The 14,754-nt window shown below is 42.5% G+C and overlaps 1 protein-coding gene across 5 annotated transcripts in view; it reads left to right on the forward strand.

The window, feature by feature from the left end:
• Positions 1–14,754, forward strand: part of VPS13C (vacuolar protein sorting 13 homolog C) — a 206,751-nt gene that overhangs the window by 175,199 nt on the left and 16,798 nt on the right. For 4 of the 5 annotated variants that reach the window (XM_050966954.1, XM_050966955.1, XM_050966956.1 and 1 more), the window contains 3 exons: positions 10,085–10,130; positions 11,598–11,721; positions 12,537–12,651. In XM_050966954.1, the coding sequence (XP_050822911.1) occupies positions 10,085–10,130; positions 11,598–11,721; positions 12,537–12,651 (285 nt within the window). Of the gene's footprint in view, positions 1–10,084; positions 10,131–11,597; positions 11,722–12,536; positions 12,652–13,124; positions 13,278–14,754 lie in introns of those variants that run through there. The other variant, XM_050966957.1, reaches the window with a different exon arrangement.

Here is a 14,754-nt window from a genome sequence, read left to right on the forward strand (position 1 = left end):
AGATGGACTCTTCAGAGAATGTAGCTGCCAGATTCTTTAAAAAAAAAAATAAAATAAAAAAATCTCTACTAAGCATGTGTGAACTGAGATTTCCAGGAAGGTAGTAATTTGGCCAAATGTGGGCTGTTGCTCATGGAAACCACAAAGGAAATAGATTGCCAACCCCAGGGTGTAACCCATCTGCCAAATTTCAAGTCCCTGCTTGCAAAGTGGTTCATTCACTTCAGGAGCCACCTCCTTGTGGCTAGGCGTGGTGGCAGTCTCTGTGTATGGCACCCCTTGCCAATAGTCCCTCCATCGTTGCGATGGTCTTTCTCCCTGCAGCTTGGCCTGGCCAGCTTCAATCCACTCTTTCCAGGGTAACAGAATCACACCCTGTAATAACCTTAGTCCCAGATTTGGACCTTAGCGTCCACAATATGGGGGTTAGCATGAAAACCTCCAAGCTTAGTTACCAGCTTGGACCTGGTACCTGCTGCCACCACCCAAAAATTTAGAGTGTTTTGGGGCACTCTGGTCCCCCTGAAAAACCTTCCCTGGGGACCCCAAGACCCAAATCCCTTGAGTCTCACAACAAAGGGAAATAATCCTTTTTCCCTTCCCCCCTCCAGGTGCTCCTGGAGAGATACACAGACACAAGCTCTGTGAATCCAAACAGAGTGAATCTCCCTCTCTGTTCCCAATCCTGGAAACAAAAAGTACTTTCCTCTTCACCCAGAGGGAATGCAAAATCAGGCTAGCCACTTCAACACACACAGATCTCCCCTGATTTCTTCCTCCCACCAATTCCCTGGTGAGTACAGACTCAATTTCCCTGCAGTAAAGAAAAACTCCAACAGGTCTTAAAAGAAAGCTTTATATAAAAAAGAAAGAAAAAAATACAAATAGTCTCTCTGTATTAAGATGACACAATACAGGGCAATTTCTTAAAAGAATATTGAATAAACAGCCTTATTCCAAAAGAATACAAATCAAAGCACTCCAGCACTTATATTCATGCAAATACCAAAGAAAAGAAACCATAGAACTTACTATCTGATCTCTTTGTCCTTACACTTAGAAACAGAAAATAAGAAAGTAGAACTACTTCTCCAAAGCTCAGAGCAAGCAGGCAGCCAGAAACAAAGACCCTAGACACTCAATTCCCTCCACCCAAAGTTGAAAAAATCCGGTTTCCTGATTGGTCCTCTGGTCAGGTGCTTCAGGTGAAAGAGACATTAACCCTTAGCTATCTGTTTATGACACGCCCCCCAAATTGCAGACAGTGGGGAAGCTCACTGGCGGCGATTTCCTTCTATAACTTGAAAATAAACAGATTAATACAACACATACACCTTTACATATACTCCTAAGTATATAACTAACAGACTTGTACATTTTAAGAACACTTTTTAACTACTGAATTCTGGGAAACTCTCACGGGAGAGTGCATCAGCAACTTTATTAGAAGCTCCTGTGATGTGTTGAATTTCAAAATCAAAATCTTGGAGAGCTAAACTCCAACGAAGAAGTTTCTTGTTGTTCCCCTTGGCAGTATGAAGCCACTTTAGTGCAGCATGGTCAGTTTGTAGTTGGAACCGCCGTCCCCAAACATATGGGCGTAGCTTTTCCAGGGCGTACACAATGGCATAGCATTCCTTTTCACTGACTGACCAGTGACTTTCCCTCTCAGACAGTTTCTTACTGAGAAACACGACAGGATGGAAGTTGTGATCTGTTGCTTCCTGCATGAGCACCGCTCCTATACCACGCTCAGATGCATCTGTGGTTACTAGGAATGGCTTGTCAAAGTCCGGGGCCCTGAGCACAGGGTCAGACATGAGCGTTGCCTTAAGTTGGGTAAAGGCCTTTTGACACTCATCAGTCCACTTAACTGCATTTGGCTGGGTCTTTTTGGTCAGGTCGGTCAGTGGGGCAGCGATTTGGCTGTAGTGTGGTACAAATCGCCTGTAGTATCCGGCCAAGCCTAAGAAGGATTGGACCTGCTTCTTTGACTTTGGGACAGGCCACTTTTGGATAGCATCCACCTTGGCCTGTAGGGGGTTTATGGTTCCTCGACCCACCTGGTGCCCCAGGTAAGTCACTCTGTTTTGGCCTATTTGACACTTTTTGGCCTTAACAGTTAGTCCTGCCTGCCTGATGCGCTGAAAGACCTTTTCCAGGTGTAGTAGGTGTTCGGGCCAGGAGTCTGAAAAAATGGCCACATCATCGAGGTAGGCAACTGCAAATTCTCCCAGTCCAGCTAGTAGACCATCTACCAGCCTCTGGAAGGTGGCGGGTGCATTTCGAAGGCCGAAAGGAAGGACATTGAATTCATACACCCCCGCATGGGTGACGAATGCTGACCTCTCCTTGGCAGGTTCATTTAGCGGTACTTGCCAGTACCCCTTGGTTAAGTCTATTGTAGAGATGAACTGGGCACGTCCCAACTTTTCCAATAGCTCATCGGTACGTGGCATTGGATAGTTGTCCGGACGAGTTACAGCATTTAGCTTACGGTAGTCCACGCAAAAGCGTATTTCCCCATCTGGTTTGGGTACCAGAACCACTGGAGATGCCCATGCACTGGAAGATGGGCGGATTATACCCATCTGTAGCATGTTCTGGATCTCCCGTTCTATAGCAGCTTGGGCATGAGGAGACACTCGGTAGGGTGGGGTTCTGATTGGGTGAGCATTACCTGTATCAATGGAGTGGTATGCCCGTTCAGTCCGTCCTGGGGTGGCTGAGAACAAGGGGCGAAGCTAGTGCACAGCTCCTTGATTTGTTGCCGCTGCAGACGTTCCAGGGTGGTTGAGAGGTTCACCTCTTCCACGCCACCGTCTTTTTTCCCGTCGTAGTAGACACCGTCAGGCCACTCAGCATCCTCTCCCTGGACTGTAAACTGACAAACCTGTAAGTCTCTGGAATAGAAAGGCTTGAGAGAATTAACATGGTACACTTTAGGCTTTAGTGAGGAATTGGGAAATGCTATGAGGTAGTTTACAGCTCCCAGGCGCTCTTGGACCGTGAAGGGCCCTTCCCATGATGCTTCCATCTTATGGGCCTGTTGCGCCTTCAAGACCATAACCTGGTCTCCTACCTTGAAGGACCGATCTCTGGCATGTCTGTCATACCAGGCCTTTTGCTCTTCTTGAGCATCCTTTAGGTTTTCTCTAGCAAGGGCTAAAGAGTGTCGGAGGGTGCTTTGTAGGTTGCTTACAAAGTCCAGAATGTTAGTTCCTGGAGAAGGCGTAAACCCCTCCCATTGCTGCTTCACCAACTGTAATGGCCCCTTAACCTCGTGACCATACACAAGTTCAAATGGTGAAAACCCTAAACTGGGATGTGGTACAGCCCTGTAGGCAAACAGCAACTGCTGCAACACTAGGTCCCAATTATTGGAGAATTCGGTGATGAATTTTCGTATCATGGCCCCCAAAGTTCCATTGAACCTTTCCACCAGGCCATTGGTTTGATGGTGGTACGGGGTGGCAACCAAGTGATTCACCCCATGAGTTTCCCACAGTTTTTCCATGGTGCCTGCCAGGAAATTAGACCCTGAATCTGTAAGGATGTCAGAGGGCCAACCTACCCTGGCAAAGATGTCTGTTAGGGCCAGGCACACAGTGTTAGCCCTGGTGTTGCCTAGAGCGACTGCTTCTGGCCATCGGGTAGCAAAGTCCACTAAAGTCAGTACGTACTGCTTTCCTCTGGGCGTCTTTTTTGGGAAAGGGCCCAGAATATCCACAGCTACTCGCTGAAATGGGACCTCAATTATGGGGAGTGGCTGGAGAGGGGCCTTGACCTGGTCTTGAGGCTTACCCACTCTTTGGCATACCTCACAAGACCGGACATACTTGGCAACGTCCTTGCCCATCCCCTCCCAGTGGAAGGACTTCCCCAACCGGTCTTTGGTTCTGTTCACCCCAGCATGGCCACTGGGATGATCATGGGCTAAGCTTAAGAGCTTCCCCCGGTACTTAGTTGGAACCACCAACTGTTTTTGCGGCTGCCATTCTTCCCGGTGTCCACCAGAAAGAATTTCCTTGTATAAAAGTCCTTGGTCTATAACAAACCGGGATCGATTAGAAGAGCTGAGAGGCGGTGGGGTGCTCCGTGCCGCCGCCCACGCTTTCTGAAGGCTGTCATCCGCTTCCTGCTCAGTCTGGAACTGTTCCCTTGAGTCTGGGGTCACCAGTTCTTCCTCAGACTGTGGACTTGGGCTTGGTCCCTCTGGAAGCGATGTAGGTGATGGGGTTGTTTCCAGTGCTGGTGAACCGCTCTCCGCTGGTGCACCTGAGGGTATTTCAGGCTCTGGCTGAGCCTTTTGGGTATGGCTGTCTTGTGCTTCTGCCAGTTCTGGCTCGCTGGCGCCCTCTGGCGTTGAGTTTGAAGATGTAGTTGCACTTGCTGGTGCTGGTTGCTGTTCCAGTTCCGGGCCTGGGACTGGAGATGCTGTGGCTGTTTCAGTGGTAGGCATGGAATCCGGGTCCACTACCTCTGTCTGGGTCTCTGGTAACACAGACGGGGCCTCTGTGGACGGTTCAGGAACAGAAATGGGTCTGGAAGCTTGCCTGGTTTGGCTACGTGTAACCATTCCCACTCTCTTGGCCCGCCTCACCTGGTTGGCCAAGTCTTCCCCCAGTAGCATGGGGATAGGATAATTGTCATAGACTGCAAAAGTCCACATTCCTGACCAGCCTTTGTACTGGACAGGCAGTTGAGCTGTAGGCAAGTCTACAGCTTGTGACATGAAGGGGTAAATTGTAACTTTGGCCTTTGGGTTGATGAATTTGGGGTCAACGAAGGATTGGTGGATAGCTGACACTTGTGCTCCCGTGTCTCTCCACGCAGTAACCTTCTTTCCGCCCACTCTCAAATTTTCCCTTCGCTCCAAGGGTATTTGAGAGGCATCCGGGCCTGGGGATCTTTGGTGTGATGGTGGTGTAATGAATTGCACTCGCATGGTGTTCTTGGGACACTTGGCCTTGATATGTCCCAGTTCATTACACTTAAAGCATCTTCCATCTGATGGATCACTGGGCCGAGGTGAGTTACTGGAGACTGGTGAGGTTGAAGGGTAGGGTATCTGTGGCTTTACTTGGGTGGTATGTGGGGTCTTTGGCTGTCCTCGGTTGTAGGGTTTATGGTCTGTGTGCCCCCTGGGGTAATCGTTCCCCTTGACAGTAGCTTTTTTGCTTTCTGCCAGTTCCATCCATTTGGCTCCAATCTCCCCCGCCTCAGCGATATTCTTGGGGTTTCCATCTTGTATGTACCGTGTGATGTCTTCAGGAACACCATCCAAGAACTGCTCCATTTGTATGAGGAGGTTCAGTTCTTCCAAGGTTTGAATGTTGTTTCCTGTTAGCCAGGCCTCATAGTTTTTTGCAATGCAGTAGGCGTGTTTGGGAAATGACTCCTCTGGTTTCCACTTTTGGTTTCTGAAACGCCGACGGGCATGATCTGGGGTTATCCCCATCCTGTATCTGGCCTTGGTTTGAAAAAGTTTATAGTCATTCATTTGGTGCTTAGGCATTTCAGCTGCCACCTCTGCTAAAGGTCCACTGAGCTGTGACCTCAATTCTACCATGTACTGGTCTTCGGGAATGCTGTACCCAAGACAGGCTCTTTCAAAATTTTCCAAGAAGGCCTCGGTGTCATCACCTGCCTTGTAGGTGGGAAATTTCCTGTGCTGCGGAGCAATAATGGGCGCCGGGTTGTTAGGGTTGGCTGGCACATGCAGCCCAGCTTTTGCCAATTCCAGTTCATGTTTTCTCTGTTTTTCCTTCTCTTCATTCTCTTTTTGTTGTTTTTCCATTTCTTTTTGGTGCTTTTCCATTTCTCGGCGGTGGGCCACCTCTTCTTCTTCTAGTTTTCTTTTGTGTGCTGCCTCTTTGATTTGTTCTTCTCTTTCTTTCATCTCCATCTGTCGCCTGTGTTCAGCTTCTTTGATTTGTTCTTCGGCCTCAATTTTTGCCTTAGAAGTCATGATTCCTGTTTTCTGGTGTTGGTGTGCCCTCCGGTGTTTATCTTCTGAACTGCAGGTTCTCTGTTGCCTCCTGAAGTCTGCCTAGCAACAGTGCCTTTAGCTAATTTTCCTTTTCTCTCTCTAGCTAATGTTCAATGAAGGGAAACCAGAAAAACCACTTTATTTGCATGCATATAAGTGCTGGTACGACTCTCAATGGGAGTGCTATTGTGTGACAAAAGACTGTTAATAGTCCTTAACGACTTCTGCTTAACATGCAAGCCACAAACTGCCAGAGAGAGCAGAAAAAAAAAATTTCTCTCTGGTTCCCTTTTAAAACCAAACTGTTCCTCTCTGCTAAAAAGCCCTTAGCAGAGAAAAGAAAAATATAATATTCCTACTGGCTTCTGGATTCTAGTCCCACCAGCTGCACACCATGTAATAACCTTAGTCCCAGATTTGGACCTTAGCGTCCACAATATGGGGGTTAGCATGAAAACCTCCAAGCTTAGTTACCAGCTTGGACCTGGTACCTGCTGCCACCACCCAAAAATTTAGAGTGTTTTGGGGCACTCTGGTCCCCCTGAAAAACCTTCCCTGGGGACCCCAAGACCCAAATCCCTTGAGTCTCACAACAAAGGGAAATAATCCTTTTTCCCTTCCCCCCTCCAGGTGCTCCTGGAGAGATACACAGACACAAGCTCTGTGAATCCAAACAGAGTGAATCTCCCTCTCTGTTCCCAATCCTGGAAACAAAAAGTACTTTCCTCTTCACCCAGAGGGAATGCAAAATCAGGCTAGCCACTTCAACACACACAGATCTCCCCTGATTTCTTCCTCCCACCAATTCCCTGGTGAGTACAGACTCAATTTCCCTGCAGTAAAGAAAAACTCCAACAGGTCTTAAAAGAAAGCTTTATATAAAAAAGAAAGAAAAAAATACAAATAGTCTCTCTGTATTAAGATGACACAATACAGGGCAATTTCTTAAAAGAATATTGAATAAACAGCCTTATTCCAAAAGAATACAAATCAAAGCACTCCAGCACTTATATTCATGCAAATACCAAAGAAAAGAAACCATAGAACTTACTATCTGATCTCTTTGTCCTTACACTTAGAAACAGAAAATAAGAAAGTAGAACTACTTCTCCAAAGCTCAGAGCAAGCAGGCAGCCAGAAACAAAGACCCTAGACACTCAATTCCCTCCACCCAAAGTTGAAAAAATCCGGTTTCCTGATTGGTCCTCTGGTCAGGTGCTTCAGGTGAAAGAGACATTAACCCTTAGCTATCTGTTTATGACACACCCCGCAATAGACTTTACAGTGGTTGGATGTCTTGGTGGTTGGATGTTGCCATGAATCCACAGGATCAGTGCTATTGCCCCAGCTACATTGGTGGCTGGTACGGAAACCCTGGGATCTTGTAGCTGGCAGCCAAGGTCTTCTCCCTCAGACTCTTTGCTGCCTCCCTGGATCATATCCTACCTTTTTTATCCCCCAGAGAGCAACATTTCTGATTGTCTCCCTGCAGCCCTTCCAAGCTAGGTTTCGGTGTCAGTTAAGCTTTTTTGCTTTTTTCCTTGCAGATGCTGCTTGGTCTGTTAATTGGCCTCTCGGGCCCACATTAACCTCTTCAGGGTCTGTGTCGGATACACATACCCCTCATTGCTCCAAAGCGTGGAGACCCTACTAGAGCTTCTAAATTAAACAGTTATAAAAATATTTTTGAACATGAGCAAAAATATTTCCCCCTAGTCTTGTTTTCAGAGGCAGCTGTAACATTTTTGCTAAAACTTTACAAAAAAGTTGAATATGAGTGAGACACACAACATGTAAAACTTCAGCTGAAATTTTTCAGGTTCTGGCCAGGTTAGAAGAACCGAAAACAGTGTCATAATAGGAAGTGTTGGGGGAGCCTTAAGTGCAGGTAACACTCTCAGCTCCACCTATTATTACATATGTAAATAAGTTACTAATTATATTCAGTTTTGGAAGAACTCACTCTCCAGGTGACCAATTGAAGAAGGCTGTGTCCACCATTTGTCTGTGACAGAAACAACTATAAAATGCAGTAAAGGGGCCCCACAACGTTACCTACACGAGGTTTCTCTGAAATGGATGCTAAGTGCCAATGTGACCCATTTAATCTCAAGTGAGGAATTCTTCCTAGCAGATGAAAGGCCATGTTTACGTCCAATGATTGTTTTTAATGTGGGTTTTGATTCATACCTGTCATCTTTATGCTAGAATTATTTGCTACGTGAAATGCAAATTAAGCATATTAGGAACTGCTTATAATTGATATTCAAAAGAAAAAGAACATTTTACACTCCCATCCTTGCTCAGTAGCATATATTGAGTGAAATGCTTTTTTCAATCTTGTTTTGAATAGCAAACAGGTTTTTATGAATATGTCTTGCACTGTACTGCCAATCTTAAGCATTAATCTTTTTAGTACTGCTGCGGTTGGGCTACTGCCTAATCCATTCATTGACAACTTCTGTTTACTTTATAAAACTATTCAGTATATTAGTGACCTTCTTTCCCAAAAGGCTTTACTGTCCTTTGGGTATTTCTGAAAGCACTCACTTAAGATTAGTGAAAGCATTGTTGCAATACGTGTTGAATCAGGGCATACCTAGATGGATACTTGGGCTTGTCTACACTTACCGGTGGATCGACGAGTGGCAATTGATACATTGGCGCTAAATTTAGCAGGTCTAGTGAAGACCCACTAAAATCAATCACAGATCGCTCTGCAGACCGTCTACTTCTGTACTCCACAAATCGAGAAGAGAAAGGGGAGTCGATGGGAGAGCATCTTCCGTCGACACTATGTGGTGTGGACCCTGCAGTAAGTAGATCTAAGCTACGTCGATTTGAGTTACACTAGTCACGTAACTCAAATTGCATAGCTTAGATCAAATTTCCCTTGTACTGTAGACAAGGCCTTAGTGGCAAGCCAGGACATGACTCTACAGTGCACAAACCTGTTAAGTACTAACTGTGCGGAGTCTGATGTGGAGAACTATTAGTTCATGGTAGCAAAGTGTACTAGAAGTTCCCAAGTGCACTCTGGTTTAGAGAACTTCTAATCTGTGGTAGCAGAGGCTGCATGGCTTGGGAGGCTAGTATGCTGTAAATTTACATCCTGACTTGCAGCACACTGTATCTCTGTAGAGAAGCCATTATAACATGAATTCTAGAACCTAGGCTTAGTTAACTAGTTATTGTGTCTTCTAATATTGTTCACGTGTGTTTCTCAGCCAGGAAAGCTGTTATCTCTTTTTCATGAAACAAGCTATGCTTAGCTTGTCTTCTCAGTTAAGGCTGTCTCTCTCCTCTCCAAGTTATCCCCCAACAATCCATTCTTTATTTATAACCAGGATCCCCTGCCAGTTGTTTTTCCTGTGTGTTCCTTCCTCATCCACTCTACAAGCTCTTCATTAGCATGAGGCTCATTATTGCAAATAGACTTGCATTGGAAAGCACTCAGTATATGATGCCAGAGATATAAGTGTTTACTCCCTTCTGCCTAAATAGATCCTGTTTATCACCTCTGGTGACCTGTGTTAACTTATTTACCTTAAAAACATAGTTTTCAGTAAAGACACGTAACTTCTTAACTATCATTGTACATACATTTTGCAATTATTATCATGACCAGTAAGCTACTGGCTCTTGGTAGAGACCTCACATGCCCCCACTCTTTGGGGAATGATTACATAGGGGAACTCTGTAAACCTCTGTATATGCCCTCTGTCAGTTGGCCCCAGTGGTCTGTGGGTCACATCCTGTGACATAGGCTACAGAACAGCCATGAAATAGTAACTTAGCTGTTTTGCACCACCAATCAAGATTCTACCGTGGTATCTGGCAGGGATGGTCTCTGTGTCCAGTTTACTAGTTCCCTGAGCCTTCTAATTATTCCATAGATGTTTTCTTTCATGATGATTGTGTCAACAGGAATTCATAATAAACAAAAATAAACCTTAGAAAAAATCCCATTTGATGCTTTGCCTAAATATTAATTTTTAAAAAACAGCAGGAGAGACACCTAGTGGCTGAATCACGCTTCAGCATTTCTGGCTTTCAAGTGCTGACTTCCTTAAACTATCATTTTTCTTTCAGGGTATTGTTGGTGGTGTGACTGGAATAATCACTAAACCTGTAGAAGGTAGGCAAAAATTACTAGTAAACCTAAAGTCCATTTTCCAGAAGGCTAACACATGGTACTACTTATAACTTAGTTTCTGTTGAGAAATACTGACTTAAACATGATACTACTTATTTAGATCTGAGCTTATTATTTTTGTGTTTTGGAACAAAAGTAACATTTTGAAAATAAAGTCATGTCATTTGTAAAAATTAAAGTTTTGATTTCATATATTTTTACAGTTGTTACTAAAGGTTCTTGTGCAAATTCACATGCAGACTTTGACAAACCAGTTTGCATAATATCATGTGCAGCTGCATATGAATAAGTTTAAAATGAAACTTTCTCTGAACTGTCATATACAGCAGGCATATAAATTTAAGATATTTTTGCTATTGGACACTTTCCGCAGAGTTTCCTCTCTATCAGCAAATTAACTGTGTAAAGCTAAAACTTGAGTTACTACCTCTACCAGCAAAGTAGTAGAGAAATAGACCTTTATGCATTAAGGTATTTCATTCCATAGGTGGTGTGTGTGTGTGTGTGTACAATTAGATGTTGAATAATAGCATGGGTAGTATCTGTGGTGGTATTTAAGTGACAGGGTAAAAAATAATTAGAGTGGGAGCCACACTAAATCAGAACATCTGTTTTAACCACATGGTCTGTTTCTGCTTTTTTTTTTCCCCCCCATTGTGATGCTTAACTGGCTTATGCTTAAACGGGACAGGTAATTTTTTGTTTTAAGCCTGCTTTACTCTATTAATATGATGCATGGGAAAAAGAGTAAAAGACATAAATAGGTGTAATATACAATCCTAATTCCTTAAATGTTGACAGAAGAGCCATCCAAATATAAGTCAGTTAATGACACTAAATTTCACCTGATTTTTGCAAGTTGCTAGTAAATCAACTGAATTGTTCTTCTCTTCTGAGCAGTGATTCTGTAAAAATGGTATAAAAAAAAACTACACACAGTAGTTTGGTTCTTTCAACTTGTGCATCATCACCAGTGCAAATGGTTTGGGAAGCTAAGTTCTGACCTTAGTTGCATCTGCGTAAATCTATAGTCTTCACATTTTGCTCTTAATCAGACCTGTGGAGGAACCTTATTGTCTTTAATGAAAGTGCACTGGTGTAACTGACTCTGAACATAGTAACTTTTTTTAGTAAACAATTCTGATAGTGTAGAAGAAGGAGTCCCATTCACCCTCTCTTAGCTGTGTTGGTTCTGAAGGTCCAATGAGATTTAAGGTGAACAGCTGTATCACCAAATACAGACTGGGAAGGTTCCATACAGCAAAAGGTGTCATTAATACATAGTATTTTTTTCTGAGCTGAACTGCATGTAACCTGCTATTTTGGAATGTTCATCTATGGAATTGTTCTTATTAAAGTTAAGTCTTCATAAAGCAGGAGGTGGATTAACTTGAGAATTTGGATTTTCTGCAAGGGTATGTAACTAATACTGTACTCCCTTTTCTGAAGGGGCTAAAAAGGAAGGTGCAGCTGGATTCTTCAAAGGAGTTGGAAAAGGGCTTGTAGGTGTCGTGGCCCGCCCAACAGGTGGCATCATAGATATGGCAAGCAGTACCTTCCAGGGAATTCAGAGGTAAAATGATGGAGTGGGAGTTAGTGATTGTCTGTTTACCAAATGTTCTCAGGTACGTGGAGTGTGGGGTTGGAGATACAGTGGTAACATATGTGTTTGCTTGCCATTTGATGTGATTAAAGTACAAGATGCATCAGGAGAACTGAGAGTGCACCATGGTGATGCTCTGTTAGGTGCCAGGTGAAGGAAGAGTGCTACAACCACCTGACACTGACGCTATTACCGTATAACTTAATATACTGCAGTGTCATATGGAGGTTATAAATCAGCTCCATGCAAACATGAATAATAAAATGAAAGTCCAATATTATGGTGTACCAACTGAAAGCCCATACAAGAATATAAAAACTATATAAAAACACAGAACACTTAGTAATTAAAAATGGTGTTTTTCAGCTCCTGAATGCTCACAGACATTTCTCACTTTACCCTGCTGTAGAACCTAGACCACTCAATGACTGTCAGTGGGACTTGTAATCCTAAATCATTTATGCACTTTTGAAAGTGCAACTGAAAAAGTCTTTCTGCAAGCTATAGAAAAGTCTATCATTATTTAGAGTTGGGAAGAAACTTCTCCCATAGGCATGTAGTTTCATAATTGTCTGGCTGATCCAGGATGGCAAAGTATTTATAATTTGACTAGCTAGCAAGTATGAGCAGGATCTCTTAAGGTTTGAGAGGATAAATTCTAAATAACTTCTGTGCTGACTAAACTAGTAAAAGAAATAAAAGAAATGCAAGTAACAAAAACAATTTTGGTGCAAACCAAAGCCTGTAGTAGTTCTGAAAACATTGAAATTGTTGGTCTTTGACAGGGTGGCAGAATCAACTGAAGAGGTATCTAGTCTCCGTCCTTCACGTCTCATTCATGAAGATGGCATTATCCGGCCATATGACAGGGGTGAAGCTGAGGGTTATGATTTATTTCAGGTAGGAATTGTATTGTTAACTTAGGTACAGCCTACACAACACACATGATGGTGTAGTCTGGTTGAGCACCTGCATGGTGTTAGACATTGGTGCCATATTGACAATGAATGCTATTTCTCATATACTGGGAAATTTTAATCCAGTTAATTTTGAGTAAATGCAACAAGACAGGAAACAGGAAAAGCACTTGAATATGCTGGCTGAGATTTCAAATATAATTTAGCTGAAGTATTGGTTATGATAAAAAATAAATACTGGAACAAAAGAATTGATTTAAAATGTTTACTTCTAAGTTAAGACTGAAACTTGCATCTTAATTATTGATTGCATTTATTTCCTGTAGATGTCAACTATCGTTTATGATCCCTCTGCATGGGTTTCTAATGTTGATATCTCTCTCTCTCTCTCTCTCTCTCTCTCTCTCTCTCTCCCCCCCCCCCTCCCTCCCTCCCTCCCTCCCTCTGCATACGCAGCAAGAACTGGAATAATGGAGTAAAGATGTTCCATACTTTTTCATGATTTCCTTCATGGGCCTTTAAGAATTTAGATTAAGGGCATGATTCCATAAAAAAACTCAAAATATTCATTGACTTCTATTGGAACCTTTTATGTGGCAGTTGAATGGCACTTTAAATTATCCAGTTCATAGTAAGAACAAAATAATTTGCCTGTTATGGTCCAAAGAGTAACACAGAAAGGCAGTGCACACTAACATGAAATCTAATCCTCTTGCCTGTTTTTTTAGTCATGTTGGGCCTTACTTCTGAGCTCTGAATGGCAAGTGTTTAATAAAATGGTCACTAAAGAAATGTTCATGGTAGAGTAGATGATAAAATGCTCATTGACTAGTCAGCATTCTCTGGAGGGTATTTATATAGTGATCTTGCTTTAAAATGCAAGAAAAGAATGTAAGCATAGCTACTAAAAATGAGTAAATCCTATGAAAATCCTTTTGCAATTTCATAAGCCAGTTATATAAAATTTGAAAGTATCAGCTAAAATGCTTCTATTCATGGTTTAAATAAGCTGCTATAGGTCTGCCCTTGACACTTCTGACTAGCCACATGACTCCATGTTCATACTGAAAAGTGAGTAATATTCTATATCTGTTCTTCCGATCAAGGAACAGAAGGCTTGGTTGACTCTGCCCTTTGCCCCAATAAACCTTTTGTATTCCATTTTATGCGATGCATTTACATACATTTATGCATTGTTTAAAACTGTAATCCCTAGTATGTAAATGCCAACTCTTTTTTGAAGTGAGTGAAGCCACAAGTCTCTCCTTGATGTGTGACATTTCTTATTAGGGAAACCAATAATTAATCTTACTAGCAACAAAATGTCTGGCTGTTTTATGCATATACGCTGTTGACAAATTTTTTTACTGGCTTCAGACATTTGTCTTAAACATTATTAGTAAGACTGTGATAGGTACTGAACACTTCTTTTTAGGAGTTGTTGTGGTACTTGAGTGCATCTCTGTGCACTAGCATGAATTCTTTTCAGTTTCCCTCTCAAAAATTCTTAATATTAAATAGTTGCAATCTTTTGTAAAGCAACACTGTCTGAAACTGTGCAAAAGCATTTTTTTTTTAAAATTCATCCGTCTGTCATACCATATTAAATAAAAATAGAAATGTTAGTTCTAGGTTTGTGCTTGTCACTCTATTGCTTAAAAACACTTTTCAGTGTAATGTTAGACTTCCTGGTCTGTTATGTGGGGAAAATGCTTTTGGTACATGAAAAGGAAAGAAATCGCACAATTAACGTTGGAAATTGGCTGCTATACATATACGTAACCACTAAATTTTGTATGTTTAACCTAATTTTTGTGGATTAGAGTTTGATAATATTATTAAAAATAAATATTCCTGTACCTAGTTTTCCATATTGAATTTTCTTTCTGTTGAAAGCCCAGAAATGCTAAGGTTGCTGTGAAACAGCTCTCTCCACTCCCCTGCCCAACGCTGTTGCTGTACCTGTACATTTGAGATTACAGAAATTAGGGTGGTGGTGTGGCATAGCACACATTATCTGTTTTAATGATCAAACAAATACAGAGGGAGCCTTTGAGGAAAATAGGACATTTAGTAAAGGAGTCTT

Source organism: Gopherus flavomarginatus, chromosome 9 (genome assembly GCF_025201925.1).
Source record: "Gopherus flavomarginatus isolate rGopFla2 chromosome 9, rGopFla2.mat.asm, whole genome shotgun sequence".
NCBI lineage: Eukaryota > Metazoa > Chordata > Testudines > Testudinidae > Gopherus > Gopherus flavomarginatus.